The following is a 23,283-nucleotide window of genomic DNA, read 5'->3' as shown; positions in this document are numbered from 1 at the left end:
CTTACACTTGGATAAAGGATTAAACCAAGAATCTAATTTCTTGGCATCTTCAATTTATGTATTTACTATTTCTGCATGGAGTTGACATGACACTCAAAGCTAAACATTATGAAGTGGAAACTACATTTATCCAGGGAACCCAACCAACTCACTTTCCTAAAAAGATGCAGGGATACTGGAATCTGTGCCAATTTTAAAATAAAATTTCACTCACCTAAAACTATCTGTATCTTCAGATGCACTAGCTTTGCTTTGAGAGCAGATCATTGGCATTCATACTAATTTACCTGCTATTAATGCAGCCATTAGATCTCTACACACTGAACTCTCTTCCTTCTGTTCTATTCTATTCTTGACTCGAACTTTGAAATATTATTGCCAATGTTTCAGATAAATCTGCCCACAAAGAATTTCAGAAAAAAAAAAGGATAAACATATTAAAAAATATAACAACCTTTGCAGAACTTTTTCTCAGCTGCATAGTTAGTGCTCACAACTCACTCTGGCAACCCATTCCATTTATTCACCACTCTCCAAGTGAAAAATCTGGTCCTCACATCTCTACTAACCACACTCTTACTCAGTTTCCAGTGCTGAAACAGCCAACTTCTGCAACCCACAAACTCTCAATCTATCATCATAGAGAGCATTCCACAGACCACTCATCATCTTGGTCACTTGCCTCTGGATCCTCTTCACTACTTACTCATCTCCAAGAAACCTGCTACATGAGCCTGCTATCCTGTTTATTGGCATTCTGAAGTGGCCTGAAAAATTTCCTTGCTTGATAATGGAAGTTAGTGAGAACATATGATTTGAAAGAGGGATTTGTGAAAAAATTCTAATAATTTTCAACTCTTCAGTATATACCAAAGAAGAGCTGCATGTTATCCTAGAGAAATTCAGTAATCATATTCCTGTAACATGCATTATTTTGAAATGTATAACATATGCTTGAAATTTTCTCATTTTTATTTAGGATGGAATTATAGATTTTTCAGAAGTAGATATCATTCTCATTTCAAATTATCATAATATGATGGCACTTCCATATATTACGGAAAGAACAGGATTTAAAGGAGTGGTTTATGCCACTGAGCCTACTCTACAGATTGGAAGGTAAATAGTTTGTTTCTTAATCTTTCAACAAACAAAATTTTTCATTTTTTATTATCTGACATCTTCTCCATGCACTCATGGATATTGATTTGTTTTACAAATATCAGTGCAGCATGAATTTACATTGTAAAGATTATACAGGCACTTGAATATTTCACAATCCTTAGTTCACTGAATTGTTGGATGCTTCCAATGATTCAGTGAACTGTCAATTTCTAACAAGTTGAACTGTCGACCTAACACTGTCAACTTCTAACAACTTGACAGTGTTAGGATGGAATCTTTCTTAAAATGAATGTCCCCACTTGTATCTTATGATTGTGAAACAGTGTGCCAACAGTGGTAGTATAAAGGATCATGGTGTCAGTGGTAGGCCATCTGGTTACTGATGACACTCCTCTTTATTTTTGTATTTTTGCGTGAATGTTGATAAGTGAACTGATGTTTTGACTGTTTCTCACCAAATGGATGTCAGTTCTTGTAGTGAAATTAGATGTGTTGGTCTCATCATCATTCACTTTTCAAAGGTGCTCTAGATTCAGATTGGGACTAATTTAACCTTGTCACCATGTCACTGTCACCCTTGACATCATCAAATTCCTGCCATTTACCCTCAAGAGGTGTACAGGATATGATAGTACTACATGAAAAAAATTACATCATTACTAACTTCCTATCTACAATTTTCCTCCAAATCAGTCTGTTACTTGTCAAGACTCCAATATTATCAGATCTTATAATTCTATCGTCTAAGGCACTTTGTACCATATCAATCCACCTATATCTTGGTCTTCCTCTGGGTCGTTTTGCTGCCAACCTGGCAGAGAACACTTGTTTTGCTAATCTTTCTTCACCCATTCTGTTTAAGTGACCATATAATCTGAGATTAGCTCTACTAACACATTCCTGGATGCTGACAATGTCAAGTTCTTTCCTAATATCCTCGTTTTTAATATGATATTGCCATCGATGCCATCTGTTCATGCCTCTAATCTTTCTCAGGACTCTCATATCTGCGGTCTCTGGTCAAGTGTTTTACTTCTTACCCAGCTCTCAGATCCATAAGTTAAATGGTTTGAACACTGTCTTGTATACAGCTAATTTAGTGTTCCGACTAATTTCTCTCTTATTTCATATGAATTTATTCAATTGACTTCCCACCATACCAGCTTTGCTGATTCTGTTGTCTATTTCTATATTGAATTTACCATCTTCACTAAAAATCGTGCCTAAGTAGCTGAAATGTTTTACTTGTTCCACAGGTTCTCCATTCATAACACAGTTGGCATTTTCAATGATTCTGTCTATCTCATTGTCTTTGTCTTTTTATTGCTGACCTTCATACCATATCTATTACAACAGTTATTCAATTTAGTCATTATATGATAATATTCAGAGGGTTGTTTCCTTAGAGCTGACAGTTGCCCAGTATGTCAGTGTAACACATTCCAGGCAACTGGCAACTCTTATCTTTTTGAGATAAGCTAAAATTGTGATTACTCAAAATGTTTACTTATTTCAAAGTTTTTTTTCCTTTTAATTGGGAATTTAATCTGCATTTTTTCCCCTTTTGATTAATTTTGATTAGCAGTTAAAATTATAAATTTAAGAAACTTGTTTTTGGTTAATATAATATAACTATACATATGTAAATAACATGAAAAACACTCTTTCATTGGGAAGATTAGCATAAAATTATATAAACATATAAACATAATATTAAATAATATACATGTAACTTAATATAAATAAGGCTCTCATGAGAACTTTTTATGAAGAAGATGGCGTCATAATTGCACAACTTAATGCTAACACTCACAGAATTTGTCACAAATCTAAATGCTTGATATTCAATTAGGCAACATGATTATAAATAGGAATTATGTGATAATTTTTGACTAAAACCTTAGTTTCTTTAATATGATCATAACAGGATAGCAAAAAAACATTCATGTTATTAAAATTTAATGAAATTCTTTATTAGGTCATTTTTACTAATTATCAGTCCATGTATTTTTCTGTGAGTGGTCATTGGTTGTTCAGTTGACTAATCTCTGTTAAAGGTGAGGAAATCTTCATTCCTGGCAGAAAAATCCTTCAGTTATAAAGGCCTAGAAAATGTTTCAAAGTGTTCCTTACTTTTGTGATGGGATTCAAAACTAGATTTTTCTCACCAAATGTAAAATGTCATTATGCTGCCTTTGCCTTTTTTAATGTGAAATTACCTTTTTCTATGGTATTTTAACTGAATTGTATTTGCATATTATTGGAAACATTGACTATGCAATCTGATTGTATATCCTACCACATAAATAGTATAAACATAAGATTACAATAACAAAATAAGATTGTTTATTAAGCTGCTAATATTTTTACAAAATTTCAAACCATTAGTAGTGGATGCAGTTTAAAATTGTAATGGACAAAAGAACCAACATCCTATTTGAAACCCTCTAGTGTTGGAAAAAACAAGTTGACAGTGTTAGGATGGAATCTTTCTTAAAATGAATGTCCCCAAAATGGTTGGGAGAGAGAGAGAGAGAGAGAGAGAGTGCTGACTTCATGCAGCACTGTACTCAAGATATATTATTATTATTATTACATGACACCTATGGGTTGGGGGGGGGGTCCAAGGACTCATCGAGGGAGGGGCACCTACTCTACAACTCTCCATCTCTGCCACTCACTCCACCAACTACAGTGAACTGCATCATCTACACCAATGCTATCTACTGCCCACCACCATCACTAGTATTTTCGCAGATAATCACAACAAACATCCATGCCCACAGTAGGATTCGAACTGACAGCCTTTTGGCTGGAGAACAGATACACTAACCACTTAGCCAACTAGGCAGGCAGGAACATTATATAGATAATAATGTTGCTGTAGTCTTTTATGTTTTTGTGGTGGGGATATGAAGCACCACATAATATTTTATAGTGCTGCACAGAAGTTGTTTCAAAGTTTGAGAGAAAAACCATTTTTGTAGTTAGCAACAGCTACGAAGCTCTTCAAATCTCAAGTATAGCTGCATTAGTTTATCAAAAATTTGGCACAGTCATTTTAAGACCCAATTCCAACTTAACAATTATAAACTTCTTTTTATCCAAATAATGTTGATTAAAAAGAATAAAAGAGCATAATTCTCTTGTCCATTACAATTTTGAATTGCTTCAACTACTATATGAATGTGCATTGTTACTGTGATAAGGTTTTGTTCTCCTAAGATGCTGGTTTGAAATCTGACAAAGTATTAGTCATAAATGTTACTTATTTTGTTCTTATGGTATTGAGTTTAAACATAAGATGATTAATTGCCAACATCTAGGCCTTTCTGTGTATGTTTGAAGAACACTTTATGTACATAATCACATAGTATGATAGTTAGGATCATAAGCTGACATAATTAATTAAATAATAACAGTGTAATAACTTGCCTAATAATTTATCATAAAATATTTGCTCAAGTATATCAAGAGCATTCTCAGTGTAGCCTTTAAATTAAACTAGAAGAAGAGATTACCAGAACAATGAAAATGTGGGCTGTGTGCAAATGACATAGTGGCATAGTCTAAAATACATAAATGCATAATTTTAAAACAAATATATTATTGTGTTTAAAACAAATATAGGAACCTGGAATGTCAGAACCTTGTATGAAGCAGGTAAGCTAAGAAATGCTATCCAAGAAATGAAAAGACTTGAAATTGGAATTTTAGGAATGAGTGAAGTTAGGTGGCCAGGATCAGGCAAAACTCAAGTCAATGACATGACAATGTATCACTCTGGAAGTTGTGAAAACAACCATCAAAACGGAGTTGGAATAATAATAAACAAAGAGATCAATAAGTCACTGTTGAGCTTCATCCCTTACTCAGATAGGATGATGTTATTAAAACTGAAAGGACAACCACTAGATGTTAATCTTATACAAGTCTATTTCCCTACTGCTGACAAGAGTGATACTGAGATTGAAGAATTTTATGATCAATTAAAAGAACTAATGAAAAATACAAAAAAGCATGATATTAACATAGTCATGGGTGATTTCATTGCTAAAGTTGGGAAAGGTAGAAGTGGAGATGTAGTTGGCGAACATGGACTGGGCACAAGAAATGAGAGAGGTGACCGTCTTTTTCAATTCTGCCAGGAAGAGGAGCTAATAATCACAAACACATGGTTTAAGCTACCACCTCGAAGATTGTATACTTGGCGATCACCACAGGATAATAATGGGAATATAGTCAGAAACCAAATTGATTACTTACTAATTAATCAACGATTTCGAAGTTCTATAAAGATTACAAAAACCTATCCTAGTGCAGATATTGCTTCTGATCATAACCTACTGGTGGCAGAGTTACAACTTAGACTGAAAGCTATGCTTAAGAAACATCAACAAAAAAGGTTTGATTTGGGAAAATTAAAATACACAGAGATAAGAAGCAAATTGAGTCAAGATCTGAATCAAGAGTGATGACATCATGAGGGTTGATGAATCGTGGGACAAATTGAAATCTGTCTTCATAGAGAAATGTACCAATACCTTATGTCTTAATAGAGCAGTAAAAAAGAAAGATTGGATGACTGATGAAATTCTTTCTCTCATGGATCAACGCAGATCATATAAAAATCATAATTCAACAAAATATACAGAGGTTCAGAAAATGATTAAACATAAGATCAAAAAAGCAAAAGAAATCTGGATGAATGAAAAATGTAAAGAAATAGAAATTCTACAGGAAAAACATGACAATTTTAATCTACACAAAAAGATGAAAGAGACCTCAGGTATATATAAGAAAAAACAATTCTGTATCCTTCGAAACAAAAAGGGAGAAATTATATCCAAAAAGGATGCCAAAATACAAGAATGGGTGAAATATATAGAACTCTTTACTGATGACAGACAGAACCCAGAAAATACTTATGAACATATGGAAGGTCCATGCATTCTAAAATCAGAGATAGAATGTGCATTGAACTCAGCTAAAAATGGTAAATCCCTAGGACCAGATAGAATACTGGCAGAAATAGTAAAGTTATTAGAAGGTGACAACATTAACATATTAGTAAAGCTATTTAATAAGATCTACGATACAGGCATAATCCCTCAAGACTGGTTACAGTCGACCTTCATCATGCTACCTAAAAAAGCAAATGCGAAAACTTGTAATGACTATAGAATGATCAGCCTAATGAGTCACGTTCTCAAAATGTTTCTGAAAATAATTCAAAAAAGAATATACAGAAAATGTGAAGACACTATCAGTGATACCCAATTCGGCTTTAGAAATGGCTTGGGAACAAGAGAGGCCCTTTTCTGTTCTCAGATCTTATTTCAAAAATGTATTGACCAAAACAAGGTAATATTCATTTGCTTCATCGACTTCGAGAAAGCATTTGACAAAGTCCAACATGCTAAAATGATTGTACTATTAAAAAGAATTGGATTAGATGGTAAAGACATCAGGATCATTGAAAACTTATATTGGAACCAAAAGGCATCTGTTCAAGTTGATGACATTATTACAGACTCCATTAACATCAAACGAGGAGTAAGGCAAGGATGTGTGCTGTCACCTCATCTTTTTAACATCTACTCAGAAGCCATATTTCAAAAAGTCTTGGAAGGAAAAAAGGAAGGGATTAGTGTAAATGGTGAAATCATCAGTAATATCCGATATGCTGATGATACAGCTCTTCTGGCTGACAATATTCAGGATCTTCAAAATCTTTTGGAGCTAATAAATGCAGAGAGCGAAAAAATGGAATTAAAAATAAATATCACCAAAACTAAATTCATGGTCATAAGTAAGAAACCAATTCTTAATTTAGCACTTTCTTTAAATAGGAAACAAATAGAAAGAGTGGCAAAGTTTAAATATCTCGGATGCTGGTTAAATGAAGATTGCAATCCAGAAATGGAAATAAAAGTTAGAATTGAAATGGCAAGAAAAAATCTTCTCTTGATGAAATCAACACTGTGTAACCGCAGTTTAAACTTAGAGCTTAGAGTACGTATGGTTAAATGCTATGTATGGTCTGTACTGCTGTGCGGTGCAGAAACGTGGACCTTGAAGACAACATCAATAAAAAGACTTGAAGCCTTTGAGATGTGGTTATACAGACGAATGTTAAAAATCCCATGGACAGCAAGAACGTCCAATCAGGAAGTACTGAAACAAATGGAGAAATCACGTGAACTTTTAGATACCATAAAAAGAAGGAAAACTGCATATCTTGGTCACCTACTTCGTAATGAAAAATATAAGATACTTCAATTGATTATAAAAGGGAAGATAAATGAAAGAAGAGGACAAGGAAGACGAAGAAAATCTTGGCTGGCAGATATCAGACAGTGGACTGGTATGAACTCTGAGAGACTGCTCAGAATAGCTGAGAATCGCTCAAAATTTGCCAAGGTGGTCGCCGACCTCCGATAGGAGATGGCACTCAAAGAAGAAGAAGAAAAATTATTGAACATTGCAGGATATATGAACTATATGCTATAAGAGGTATAACTTCAGTCCATTATTTCTGTTCCAATTTGGTGTGAAGAAGGCTTCACAACTTTCTTTGTTCGAATTCTGTATGAATTCTTACCATTTTGTGTACCCTAGTCTTTTTCCAAAGGGCTAAGGTACTTTTGGAAAAAGAGCATGCCATCTCTGCTGAACATCTCTACAATATTCAGCAGAGATGGCATGTTCTGCAAGTCCAGACTGTTCCAGCTCATGTAACTGAATATGAACAACATTTGTGATGTTGAGTTGAAGCATACTGTTCATCATAACAAACAGTATGCTACAGATCCACTAGTTTGGCTGAACTATAATAACCCACAATGCAGGGGAATTTGATAAACACTGGGATAGGCTAAAGGTGGAAGATTATCCTTTGCAGAATCTTAAAAATCTTGTTAATACGGTAAAAGGATACGTGAAGGCTTTTCTTTCAGAACCATTAATGTAAGGCATGATAATGTTGTTGGACCACTACCCTGGGAGGAAGTAACAAAATAGCCTAATAGTTGTTATACCCTTGTTATCATATGACTTGGCAAAACACCTCGTTCTCACACCCTTGTTAATCAAATTAGTCAGGAAAGTGGCTAATTTATTTCTTGTGATAGCACCTCTTCAGTAGAACACAAAGAGTCAGCCCAATATACAAAATCCTAATAGTGCCAGATTTTTGATAAAGATGGTGGTATGAAAGAGCATGAATGTAAAGTCTTGTGTGGATTTTCTTTCTTTCTGAAAAGTGGAAATATAGGCTATCATCTGCCTGACAAAGAAGTAGGGTCTAACAACACAGAATGATAACAACACAGAATGATAAGCAAATAATTAATATTTAACTTATTTGCTGGTATTATATCCAGCATCTTCAGAGCACAAAAACAGTTTGTCACAGTATGCGAAACAACAACAACAATTTGGTATAACAGTACCAAATCTATGTTGGAAAAAGAGAGAAAACAAGTATTAATATCTTAAAATGGCTGTCTACCAGATTTTTTTAAATTTATACAGCTATACTTTTGAGGTTTGGATTATGTTTTAAAGCTTCTGTTGATCCCAAAAACAACATTAAGCTGGGTCACAAGAAAAGGTCACTTCATAAACTCCTGGATGTGATAAAGAGAGTTTGTTCTTATGTGAATGGATGAGAGTTGCCAATGTGACATATGCTTTATTATTATTATGGGCTCATTGTAGGAGAGCACTCTACTGTGCCAAATACATCCTACCCTCTCCACTACTACTTAATTCTCCTACTATGACACTACTACCATCAATGCCATCTACTGCCTGTCATCACCACCAACAGTATTTTTGGTCTATAAATTACATGTTCGATTTGTCTGTATGCAGGATGAAAAACCCAAGTTTCTGGGAGGAAAAAACCCTGCTACCTCTGTCAACTGAAAAAGCCCATATAAGGATTCCCCTCGTCATGACGAGAATTGAACCCAGGTCTTTTCCAATTGAATGGTACGTTTCCCTGTTCTTCCAATTGCTTTAAATATGGTGCATAGCTGATATTTATTAAGCACTCTAGATATCTTTTCAGATGTGCCTTGAATGTAAGGGATGGCAACAGTTTTGCTGTAGTCTTGTGTAGTAGTCAATGGCCACTTCAGTGGAGAGCATTTAATATTTTTTTTCTATCTAATAGGGATCATAGCCATTGGCTAAGATGGTGTGACATAAGTGAGTGACTTCATCAGTAAGAGCATTGTCATTGGAACAAATTTGTTCCAATGAATAATGTTGAATCAGAATCTGCATTAAGAAATCAGCTAGAAATAACTGACGAAATAATAATTCATTGTTTGATAACTTGAAAGATCAACTAGAAAAACCTGTTTAAATTGCCATCATGTTGTTCAGTAAACTAGCCTCACACACTTCCAAGGATATGCATATCACTGGTTGAGAAGTAATGCCAGAAGGCTATATAACATAGTCTTTATAGTTGAAACAGGGATCACACCCAGTATTCTGTGGTGAAATGCTGCAAATTAAATTAATGTACAAAATAAAAGCACTGTATGTCGATTTCAAATTTGGACAAGATTCTGTGTCACATCTTCAAGGGGTGAATATGTTGGTTTTCTGCTGTGAATGGCAACAACTGTATCCTGCTGAAGAATTTATGCATTAACATTACAGAACTAAAATAAAATTCTTCTTTGCTCTGCTATGTGCGATTGCATTGTGGACTTCTTGATAGTGTTAAGATTTTGTCAATACTAGATTGTTGTAAATTCCTTGATGACCACTTAAATTTGGATACCAGAAGGAAAAGATTTGTCTTAAATTGAAATAAATGCATATCATTCTCAGGAATTTTCTTAATACAAGCTGAACACATAAACATTCACTTTGAAGAATATCTCCAGTGGCTATTGATACTATTGAAATAATGCAGCATGGCAACACAGAATTAAATGTTTTTTTACTTAATTTCCCTTGCACTTTAGTGTACTTGTTCACAAATATGAAGGTTAACAAATTAAGCACATGTAAGTTAGAATCTATCTTAAAATGTTAAACAGTATTAATAGAATCACTGTTAAAAAGTGATAGTTGAGATCATGTTTCACATATGATGTTCATGCTTCATTATTGATCCTATGCTGAGAATATATCCATCTGTGAATTTTAGGTCTTGTATCAAGTAACCAGCAAGGAATATTGCAAAGCAAGAAAACGTAACTTCTCTGTGACTCCTTTAACAGTCAGAAATAAAAACTACAGACGTGTGGTCGTTCTCCTGTACATCAGAAATATCATAGATGAAATAGTTGCAGTGCTGAAATAACATGACCTTAAAGTAGATTTTACACTTGTGGAAAATTCCTCAATACTGTAAGCTCTTAAGCAACCTCATCTGCTTCTCAGGAAACTAGGTATATATAAAATATTCTGCTCATTTAACATGCTATGCTGGACAGCCAGGAAAAAATATACAAGAAGAAATAATTCAAGGACATTGAGAAAGAGAGAACATACAAATGAGATCCTGCCTATCATACCACATAAGAAACAAATGGTCTGGAAACCATACAAAAATATCACATATTGAGTTCACTGATCATGTTCACAGGTTCATATAACTTCAGAGATGACATAACTAAATGCAACAAAAATCAAGGCTTCATCCTAAATCATATTTGTTCTACTTTTATAAAAAGCCCTAAGATTCACAGAACTATGTTATAATGGACATTGTGTAGCACAGATCAACACTTGAAGCATGCACATGATTTGGGAAACAATATTAACTAGCACTTTTTAACAGTGAATCTGCTGATGTTTTAATGTTATAAGACTTGCTCTGCTTTTATATGTATTAATTTTGTTAATAATCTTAATATTCCTAAAGTATGCCATAGTGTCAGTAAGAAATATTTAAATTCCATATGGTCATACCAGATTCATTCTTTTTATTTCCTAGTTTACTTTAAAAATGTGTCCACTTTATATTGTTGAGATTTTTCATTACGCTTTCATTTAATGAGATAAACCTTATTTTCTGATGAAGATGTAAATTCATCAATAGTTTTTTAATAATAATTTAAATTTTTCAGACAATTCATGGAAGAGCTTGTAACTTACATTGAGCAGACTCCAAAGGTTAAATTAGCAACTAAGTGGAAACAGACAGAAACTTTGAAGTAAGTCAGTAATAACACTTTGTTTGAAAGATGTTATTTTTAAATCAGAGAGAGAGAGAGAGGAAGAAGAAGACATATTTCTTTTTTTTCTTCTTTCTCATCTGTCAGATGATGGATTTGAATCCCTTATGAGTAAGAAATCTTTGCCATCCAGCTCTATCTCTGGCCATTTTTGTCATCTCTCTGAAGCATTATAATTGTGACTTTTCCTTCAAACGCTGCAACCAATTTTGTTTTTGGTCTGCCTCTTAACCTTATTCCTCCAGTAATTTCATTCAAGGTTATATTTGGTAATTGCTGAGAGGATTCTCTGGAGGTGTCTAAACTATCTTAATTACTATTTAAGGATTACTATGATATCTTTTCTATGGTTTAATTTGTGTTTGACTTGCTCATTTATTTCGTATTCTGACCAGTGAGTCTTGTTTATTTATTTTTTTAAGCATTTCATTTCGAATACTCTGATTTTCTGTATTTCTTTCTGATTGAGTCTCCATGTTTTGGCTCCATATGTTGCTGAAGGTATAATAATGGTTTATAGTTTTAGTTGGAGGTTTTTTGAAATGGTGGTATTTTTCCATATTTTGTTTAATTTATTCATACTAGACCACACTTTGTTAAGTCTGTATTTTACTGTTACTGTGTTAGACTATTCAGTTAGACGGTTGTGTTAGACTGTTCAGTTAGACTGCCATAACAACATCTAATGGACTATTTTGAGTAATTTCTCATTTCTTGCATTTAAACTTTTAGTTACCTTTAATCCTTGAAGATGTAAGTCAAACGACATACAAAACTTGTTGGGTTTGTTTATCTTTATTTATCTTAATAAACATGTGGTCACAATACCGACATCTTTCTTTTGAACTGCTAAACCACAGAAACCTATGCCTACAGATAGTAAATAAATTTGGTAAGAGTGGGTAGCTTTGCATGACTCCTTTTTCTACTTTGAATTTGTCTGTTTTTATTTTATTAAATTTGACAGTTGCTTTGATATCTTTCTAATAATTCATAATAAAGGCTCGTATTTCCAAATCTAATGTCAGTTACTGATTTTAAGATGATGTCATGTAACATTGTAGATTTTAAGATGTTTATCATTTTGTTCCTGTCAATGAAATCAAATGCTTGTATTGAAGTCAATACAACTGCAGTATATAGGTAAGTTGTAAGTTATAGCCAGGTGATTAACTGTGAAAATATGGTCTAATAGTTACCCTCCTAGGTCTGAAGGCTGCTTGATTTTCTCCAATTGTCTCATTTATTAAAGTTTAGATTCTATTTTGTATAATGCATGTGAAGAGTTTGTAGCTGTAACTTAGCAGTGTTATGGGCCTATAATTTTCACATTTGTTTATCTCTCTCTTTGAAAATTGGTATTATCATGCCTGTCTTCCAGTCATCTGGAATTTCACCCATATACAGTATTTGGTTAGAAAAGTTGAAGCAGGAAATTGATGGCTGCTATGCCATCTTATTCTACAGTTCAGTAGAAAGTTCATCATAACCAGGTGTCTCAGACAAGTTCATTTGGTTTATTTCATTCAAAATTTCTTCTTTTATTCACAAAGAAATCTTTATTCACCCAAAATAAGTTTTACAATTTTAAAATGTAGCACAAAGGTGGGGGCTACAAAGCAGTAGATTTTCAAACATGTTGGAGGAAATAAATTTAGGATTTTAATGAGTAAAATATGGCTGGGTGAAATGAAGATAATAAATAATTAATATGAAAAATTGTAATACTAACAATGTTAACTTGCAATACCATAAAGAACAAAGTAATTTATTTAACTACTGATATTTTACCTCATTTTGAACTAACATCTTCAGAGCACAGAAAGCAATTATCATAGTACTCAAGGCACTAGCAATCAAGTAACTGTGGAAATAATTTGAAATTGTGACAGACAAAACAAGCCACACTCTACATGATTTGTAGCTGGATTAAAAATAGTTAATAGCTTTTAGGTTGAAGATGATCTTAAAATTACTATCTCTCAAATTTTTAGGAAATTAACGCAGCCATACATGATGCAATTTGGGAAGTACTTCATTGCTTCATAATTACTGATGCTAATTCCAGAAATAGCCTGACTTATGATGGTTTTGGTGATGTATGTACAGTACATATCCTTAATTTCATTCTTGTGAAGGTGTCCAGTGTCTAGTTTGAAAATTATTACTTGCTATAATATTGGTAGCATGTACATTTCTTATGTTCTTCTAGTCAGATGCAAGTAGTTGTAGGCATCAGGCATTTCATGCATTCCTGGATGTGTCAGAGGATGGAGTTTGTCCTAAGGAAAAGGATGAGTATGCTAGTTTGATGCATTTTTAAGAGTGGTGTTAAGATTATATTTATTTAGTAAATACTAAAATATAGAAAATATTTTAGTATTTATTTGACCAGGTTGATATTGGCAAATTGGTAAGGTTGGTAATATTTGATGAGGATATTAGTATTTTGTAGTCAGAAGAAACAAATGTTTTGAACTTGACCATAAAGTTCATGAGAATAAAACTTCAGCATAGGTGTTTCCTTGGCTTACACTATTTAAAAGGCAACAAACTTTGCCCAAGAGAATCTATACTCATATTTCAGAACCTCTAATGAAATATACTCATATTTCATTAGAGCACTGATTAGGATGATTCACTGGCTGACAGCTGTTGCAAACTGTTGGTTCTTCTCATCAGAGACCAAGCAAAAACTCTCATATGAATTCTAGTCCATGTCAGATAGTTATATTCTTTATAAATGAACTGTTGGTAGGTACATAAGTGTAATACTAAAGTATGGAGCCTAAAAGGCTTCAGTTTGGCAAGGTTGATCATATTTAATGAGGATGTTATGCATTGTCATAATATTATAGTTATATAGTAGTTGTGAGTTTTCCCACTTGGCTATGCTATAAATTAAAGATACCAAGAAATTATATACTTGGTTTAATGCTTTATCCAAGTGTAAGCAAACAAGTTTGTGCCTAAACTATTTTCAAGACTGGGGCAACTTGTATATAGAAGCTTATGACTTCGCATAACTTGCCTTAGTATCCCATAATGCAAAGCACATATCCTTACAGGTATGTATAATGCTGTGCATTATGAGAAGGATCACTACCCAGACCAGTTTCAACCTTTATTGAGATTTCATCAGTGGGAGCCAGACTCAGAAATGATACCAAGTTTGAAGTAATGCAGAAGTCATATTTTCATATACGAGTTACAAAAGGTATATCACCTTATTATTACAGTACTTTGGATTAGAGATAGTTGTTGGAAGTTTTTCCACTTGGTTATACTATAAATTAAAGATACCAAGAAATTATATACATGGTTTAATCCTTTATCTAAGTTGCCCCAGTCCTGAAAATAGTTCAGGCGCAAACTTGTTTGCTGACACTTGGATACCAATATACCAAGAGATTATATACTTGGTTTAATCCTTTATCCAAGTTTCCCCAGCTCCTGAAAATAGTTCAGGTGCAAACTTGTTTGCTTACACTTGGATAAAGGATTAAACCAATATATAATTTCTTGGTATCTTTAATTTATAGTATAACCAAGCGGAAAAACTTTCAACAACTATCTATCTCTAATCCAGAGCATTATAATAATAAGGTGTGACACCTTTTGGCAACTTGTATATGAAAATATGACTTCTGCATTACTTCAACCTTGGCATCACCTCTGGGTCTGACTCCCACTGATGAGGCTCAATAAGGTTGAAATTATTATTGTTATTATTATTATTATGTGACACCTCCAGGGAGTCCAAGACTCATCAAGAGAGAGTGTGCCAACAGCACCGAACGATTGAATCCCGTCCAACTACTAACCACGCTCAAACTTGCTTAACTTTTTTGCCTGAGCCATTAATAGCAGAGGTTCTATTAGTCGACCAACCTTTGCTGGCAATAACATTATTTAATTCCTTTCTCTCATCAGGACACATACCAAGTGAATTTGTAGCAAGCCATACTATCCTCATTCCTAAACCTAATAGAGATCACACCTTAATCAGCAGCTGGAGACCTATTTCTCTATCTAATACTGACTACAAGATATTTTTCTGCATTATCAATAACAGGCTCAAAGTGGGAATGCGATACATAATTAAAAGCACACAGGTGTATGGAGTACCAGGTCGAGCAGTAGAATTTAATCTATTTCTGCTACATGATCTAATCCATTTAGTTAACACGAAAAAAAGCAGTCGATGGCAGTGCTATCAGTAGACCTTACTCAAGCATTTGATAATGTCTGGCATCTTTAATCCAAAATATTTTAATAATAAGGTGTGACACCTTTTGGCAACTCGTATATGAAAATGTGACTTCTGCATTACTTCAACCTTGGTATCACCTCTTGGTCTGGCTCCCACTGATAAGACCTCAATAAAGGTTGAAATAACACTATTTAATTCCTTTCTCTCATCAGGACACATACCAAGTGAATTTGTAGCAAGCCATACTATCCTGTAAATAAAAAAAATACACAACATTTTATAAACAAAATTGAAAACATCACACTCAACGACCAAGATTAATTAGTCAGCTTTGACATAACTGCTCTTTTCGCCAATGTCTCGATCAGTATACTATTATTCTCCTACAGAACATATTTCTGCCTACATCACAGCCCTCTTTGTCCATGTACTTTGCTCTGGTTTTGCCATTTGGCCCCACGGCTACAAAACATTAAATGCATTCCTTAGCCATCTGAACAAACAACACAAATGTGTCCAATTCGCTACTGAAATCGAAAACAACTCTCTTCCTCTTCTAGACACACTCATCACACATCTACCCTCAGGCTCTCTCTCCTTCTCGGTCTAATGCAAACCTACACACACAGGCCAGTACATACACAAAAATTCATACCACCACCCAACACAAACTAGGAGTCATAAGCACCTTCAAACACAGAGCACTAACTATTTGCTCAAATGAGCAATCTCTGAACCAAGAATTTGAAATCATTAACCATACATTTGTAAAAAATGGCTATAATAAAAAAACAATTCACAAGAATTCTCCATAAAAATACCACTAAAAACAAAAATGATTATAAGAATGCCATACTATATGGAATGAACCTTATGAGAACAGGTTGAAGATTTGTGGCTGCAGAAATTGGTTGATAGGCAGAAAAGGGGTGATATGATTGAGACATTCAAATTACTGAAGGATTTCTATAAGATTAATTCAGAAGATATTTTTGAGAATAGGACTGGTAGTGGGAGGACTAGGGGCCATCCATGGAAGCTTGGTAAGAGTGTGGTTAGCAAGGGTGTTAGAACTAGGTTTTTTACTTGGAGAATGGTAAATGATTGGAATAAGTTGCCAGAGTCTGTTGTGGGTGCCATGACTGTAAATGAGTTCAAGGTGAAGTATGATAGATACTGTGTGAATGTTGAATAGTTGTTCTTGACATGATATTGGGCCTCCCTCGATGAGTCTAAGGACTCCTTGGAGCTGCCCATAATAATAATAATAATATGTTAGAGGCATCTCAGAAAAAATAGACAGAACAGTGCATAAATACATCAAGACTACCTTCAAACCCCCGACAAAATTAAGAAATTTATTCAGTTCTTCCGAAGATCCACTTCCACACCTAGCTCATCCAGGGGTTTACAAAATCCAATGTACATATAACCTACCCTACATAGGGGAAATAGGACTCACTGTCTCCATCAGAAAAGATGAACACAAACGACACATTAAATACCTCCATTATGAAAAATAGGCCTATCAGACCACGCACTCCAAACATCTGCAGAACTGACTGGAAAGGCACCAAGTCTCTACACTGCACCAAAACCTGGTTTGAGAGAAAATTTAAAGATGCCTGTGAAATGCTAAAACACAGTCAAAACCTGAACAAAAATGATGGACTAATCATTCCAAGGATGTGGAGGACCCATCTACAACTCTTCTAGCACTAGACAAGTCCAAAAGGATATCTCAATACAAGAGGACTTTAGAAATATATAATGTAGTTCTGTTTTTAATTTATTTTTATATTTACTTTTTTTTTTAACTTTATTTTATTTAAAATTTTTTAATATTATTAAATTTTTTTTTTTCCACTAGAGGTCAGGCTAGATAAAAGATTAATAAGCAGCTTAGATTCATTTTACCTTTTTAAAGTGCATATACATATGTATTTCTTTGATGATGGCCTCAATACAGGGGTCGAAACTTCAGTTGTTACTTTCCTAATATTAAGTAATTATTTTAACATGTGTGTTGTGTTTCCATAAATTCTTAAGCATGAACTATCCTCATTCCTAAACCTAATAGAGATCACACCTTAATCAGTTGGAAATAGGTCTCCAGCTGATTAAGGAGACTTAAATACTAAAATAAAATACTATTTCTCTATCTCTATACTGACTACAAGATATTTTTCTGCATTATCAGTAACAGGCTCAAAGTGGGAATGAGATACATAATTAAAAGCACACAGGTGTATGGAGTACCAGGTGGAGCAGTAGAATTTAATCTGTTTCTGCTACGTGATCTAATCCACTCATTTAACACGAAAAAAAGCAGTCAATGGCAGTGCTATCAATAGACCTCACTCAAGCATTTGATAATGTCTGGCATCCCTTTCTATTCCACATCCTCCAGCAAATTGGTGTAGTTAACTGTAGTTAAAAAACTGCTATCAGTTATCAAAGGAGCCTATGCCAATTCAACTACCCACCTCCTAGTTAATTGGTTGCTGTCAGATCCGGTAAAAATTTGAAAAGGAGTCAAGCAAGGTTGCCGTCTCGGTCCACTGCTCTTTGCATTGGTTCTTGAACCTTTCTTACAGGAAGTCAACAATACACATGCTGTGCAAGGAATAACATTTCCTTCAACTATAAAGGAAAATTAAGTATTAGCATATACTGATGATGTAGTGGGAACTTTGAAGGATAATGAATCCATATATACGAGGGTGATCTGAAAAGTTCTCGGCCTAACAATGAAGAAACAAATTTATAATTTCAAAATTATTTTTATTTTTCAACATAATCTCCCTTAACACTAATACATTTTATCCAGCAGTGCTCCAACGCCATTATCCCATCCCTGTAGTGGTTCTCAGTGAGATCTGCAAAATATCCCTCTACAGCCGCAATCACCTCGTGATTCGAAGAAAAACGCTGACCAGCGAGGAAGATTTTTAGTTTTGGGAAGAGATAGAAGTCAGAGGGAGCCAAATCTGGGGAATAGGGTAGAAAACGATTTTTTTTCTTCTGCAAATGGGTCTTTTCTCACAAATTTTTTCTTCTAGGCTGGTTGAAAGACTGCAATAATATCCCCGGTTATTGTTTTACCCTTTTCAAGATAATTAATAAACAAAATACCATTAGCATCCCAAAACACCATTGACATGACCTTTCCTGCCTATGGAGTCAACTTTGTCTTCTTTGGTGCTGAACAACCAGCTTCTGTCCACTGTTTTGACATTTTGGATTCTGTTTGGATTCTGGTGTGTGTGTCTGTCTGTCTGTGTGTGTGTGTGTGTGTGTGTGTGTGTGTGTGTGTGTGTGTGTGTGTGTGTGTGTGTGTGTGTGTTGGTGAATCCAAGTGTCATCCATAGTAATAAATCGATGCCAGTTTAATTCTTGTTAAAACGCTCCAAGCACTGTTCAGAGATTTTCAGGGGTTCTTTTTTAGGAGTTAGTCTGAAAGGAATGCCTACAAAAGCAGTGGTTAATTATTAATGCAGACAATACAAAATTAAAAGTTTATGATAAGTGGGATCTTGTAGGCATTCCTTTCGGACTAACCCCTAAAAAAAAAGAACCCCTCATTATACTTGGAATTCCCTTATCCACTTACCTAATATTACCAGTCCAAGAACTTTGAAATGTTAGAAGACCGGAAAATAGGGCCACTCTCCTTTTCATCTAAAGCCATAGTACTCAAAACGATAATCTTTCCTGCTTAGTTGTACATAATAAATATTACAGACATCACAGAAGCCGAAGAAAAGCAATTATATAGTAAACTTCTGCAATTTTTTTGCTCCAGTTGATACCAAGAAGTTAAAAGGAATTTCTTCAACTATCAAAGAAGCTTGGAGGATTTGGTCTTCCAGTCTTAAAATTCTGCTATTTAAGCAGTACAGCTTCTCAAATTCATAAAATACTGCAGACTGATCACACATGTGCAGACCTTCTCTGGAACTATCTGGGTTTTCGTCTTCCCCTGTTTGGAGTTAATGATTATACAGGTCCAAAAGCTGAGACTGTTCCTGAATACTACAACACTCTGGAATTGATATTTGTTCTATTAAAAAAAAGTAAAATTTGGTACAAAGAAATCTTTAATCTCTTTCGCCACAAAGTTCCATAGTTAGGTATGAACAACAATATTTTGTTTCATAACTTGATGAAGTTCCAAAGGTACCTTAACAGGAAGAGATCTTGCCTTAGAGAATTGCATATAGCTGCATTCCAGTCGATATCATCAAATGGAGATACTTTAACATCTCAGATCCATTCTATGGCATTTGTAACCGATTGGAAATAGTAGAACATGCATTCCACAGCTCTTGCCCTATTTGGAACAGATTATGTAATGTGTTGGGCATTCCATTACTTACAACAGAACAGGTTATTTTTTTACAATACCCACCACCTGTCAGCAATGGAAAGAGAATTTTGATTTTTATAATTAATGAATCAAAATACCATTTATGGAAGGTTAGAAAGAACCATGGATTTGAAAACCAGCAATGTGACATCCAATTGCTTTATAATATTGTATTGTGGAAATTTTATTGTTCAGTCAGATGATTTTTGTATTTAGAAGCATTCTAGGAGATATCAAATTTATCACTAGGTAGTGTAGACCACCCACATTATGCAATATTCACCAGGGAGAGATAAAATTCTGTCTCTTCTTGCTATGAGAGGTTTTTAAATAGTTTCATCCTCTTAATTCAATGTGGTCTTCTAGTCAATTGCAGGGATGACTGGAGAACAATCCCAGGCAGAGAAGGCCAACTCAAGGCAGTTAACCCAGATAAGGCTAACCACCTGGGTATCATCGGCAGTCATCTTTGTGCTTTAGTTTCAATTAGTCTTTTGGTTGTTCATCTATATGAGATTGGTGAAAAAGGAAAACTGATAGCCTTTGGCTATATGAGCATATAAAAGAGCTCAGGCTTTTTCTTTATCTCTCATGCTATCTATCTGTCGTTCTTTCTCCTAATGCTATCAGGCTCTCTTGCACCCCTATACTAACTACTCTAGGCCTATGATGAGCAACGTTTTACTTTTTCATCTCAATAACTTTTTGCCAGCCTGGCTGGCAGAGTGGTTAGCATATCTGCTCTCCAGGCAAAAGGCTGCAGGTTTGAATCCTGCCATGAGCATGGATGTTTGTGATTGTCTGAAAATACTAGTGGTAGTAGTCGGCAGTAGATGGCATTGGTGGAGTCAGCTGGTGGATTTCAGTGGTGGAGACAGAGTTGTAGAGCAGGTGCCCTCCCTCGATGAGTCTTTGGACTCCCTGGAGGTGTCAAATAATAATGATAATAATAATAAAGTTCGAAACTGGTCTTTGTAGTGACCATCCTCATAATGCATAGTATTATACATACCCCATAAGGATATGTGCTTTTTTTATTATGGGATACTTAGGCAAATGATGTGAAGTCCCCCCCACCAACCGGCCATGACGTCTCTAGATGTCCAACTAAATCTGAATACGATTCTGTAACACCCATTGAATAAAATGGATAAGAAGTGCAATTTGGTCTCACTATTTGTCCATGCCTGTAGGGAGGTTAAACCAAGTATATAATTTCTTGGTATCTTTAATTTATAGCTATATAAAAGAAACATAATGAGAATAAACCTTTGGTAGAGGAGTTAGTTGCCTTGGGCTGCATTACTTAAATTGAAGCCTTTTAGTCTCTATATTTTAGTCTCTCTCTCTCTCTCTCACACACACACACACACACACACACACACACACACACACACACACACACACACACACACACACACACACACACACACACACCAAGAGTACATTTATGAAGAATATAACTCTGACATGGGACCACTCTGGTATGAATAGGAGGGTTCTTTGCCTGGTCTCTGATTAGAACCAATAGTTCAAAAGAGCTGTCAGATCAGTGAAACCTAATCAGTACACTAAAAGATGATTATACAGATTCCTAGACAGAGTTTATCTTTTAAATAGTGCAACCCAAGGCAACTCCTTTGTCAAAGGTTTATTCTCATGAACTCTCTGGTAAATTTTGAAAATCTGTTTCTTCTATTTGGCTATAAAATGCTGATGATGGATGTCTAATATCCTCATATTTATTTATCATTTTAAATTATATTATATATTGATTTGCATTATAGTAAATACCATTCTAACAACTTATTCATTTATAACAAACTACCAAATGGTCTCCTGACCAAAGTCCAAATGAATAGTACTGTCTTATAGGATGTTCATGACAGCAAAATATTTGGGTGGTCCCTAATGAGTTTTCTATACTGAAGGTTGAATATTTCTTATTACATCAGTAACTGTTTTCCTTTCATAGACACCTTAGTCACATTTCTTTTAAATAGTTCATTACCTTTTACTGGTTATACACTCTCTCTCTCTCTTTCTTTCTCTCTCTCTCTCTCTCTTAAGTAAACTTACATTAACAGCAACACCATTTTCTGACCTCAAGAACAGAAGAAATAATGTGTTAATATTTCATCTTTGAAATATTAACAGTAGATTTGTGGCTGTGGGGTATATGCTAACAGGACAAAATACAACAAAATAAATACAGTTGGATGCCACTGCAGGCCAGAGTCATCTGAAGAGGAGCATGAACTGCATAGACACATTTTATGACTACAAGTAGGATTCTGATTATAGGTAATTTCATATATGAAGATGTATATTGGAGGAGGAGGAGGAGAAAGCATACAAGATGAGAGAATAGGAATTTATAGAAATACAACAATAGATGGCACCAGTAAGGACTTCAGATCTTTGTGTTGTCTGTTACAATTTTAAACTGTTTCTCTTATTAACTAATTGTTGCTGTTTGTGTACTGACAGACTATTTGTAGAGCCTCTGTAGCGCAGTCGGTATAGACGAAGCCCTTTTGTCGGAAAGACCTGGGTTCGATTCCCATGTGAGGAACCTTTATCTGGTTTCTTTCAATTAAAGGTGAGTTAGCCGGTCTCATATGGAGTTAGGGTTTTTTTTCATCCAGAAACTCAGGGTTTTTCATCCCCCAAGAACACAAACTGGCCCTGTGAACACACACACATGGATTTACAGTCATGAATACTGCCCTTAGGGAATACCACAAGGAGTGACGAACCACTTGCATTAAAAATTCGTCGTAAGCCCCTCATTGGGGGAGTCTATCCATCCCAATGGGATGGACGAGGTGAATCAATCAATCAATCAATCGAACTGTTTGTGCTTTGAAGATACTAGGTACAAAACTAGTGAAACATGAGCAGCTAAGTAAATATATTATTTTTTTCTTATTATTGTCTTGTGTTGTGAATTAAAACTGTTAAAAAAATTCAACATGAACTACAAACACATAATCCTTACTACTTGATGTTAGTCCCATGTCTTTCAAGTTGCTTACTGTTCGTTTATAGAAAGTCATCATATGTGCTACATAACTAGTGGCAGTATGACCAAGGCTGCTGAGACCTGAAATGATACAAAATTATATGCTACAAATGGCACTAAAAACTGTATAATGCAAAAACAAAACAGCTCTGGGTTCAGTTGCTGTGATAATTACAGTAAAGGAATGCTATTGTGAAATGTGCTTTTTTATATCTTGGATTCCATACTTGTTTACATTACATTGCAAGTGTTATACTCCAGATGATCTTAACTTTTTCATATTCATCACAAACTAGTTATTAAAACAAATTTGCAAGGTGCTTTTTTTTATTCGTATGGAGTT

The 23,283-nt window shown here is 34.6% G+C and overlaps 1 protein-coding gene across 2 annotated transcripts in view; it reads left to right on the top strand.

The window, feature by feature from the left end:
• The window catches only part of IntS9 (integrator complex subunit 9), a 405,017-nt gene that overhangs the window by 103,580 nt on the left and 278,154 nt on the right, over nucleotides 1-23,283 (top strand). For both annotated transcript variants that reach the window (XM_090391326.1, XM_090391327.1), the window contains exons 5-6: nucleotides 980-1,119; nucleotides 11,226-11,312. In XM_090391326.1, the coding sequence (XP_090247452.1) occupies nucleotides 980-1,119; nucleotides 11,226-11,312 (227 nt within the window). The remainder of the gene's footprint in view (nucleotides 1-979; nucleotides 1,120-11,225; nucleotides 11,313-23,283) is intronic.

Source organism: Typopeltis vanoorti, chromosome 4 (genome assembly GCF_054136105.1).
Source record: "Typopeltis vanoorti isolate ZY-2024b chromosome 4, IOZ_Tvanoo_1.0, whole genome shotgun sequence".
NCBI classification, from domain to species: Eukaryota; Metazoa; Arthropoda; class Arachnida; order Uropygi; family Thelyphonidae; genus Typopeltis; species Typopeltis vanoorti.
Note: the sequence above shows the minus strand (reverse complement) of the source record. Positions and strands in the feature narration are given on the sequence as shown.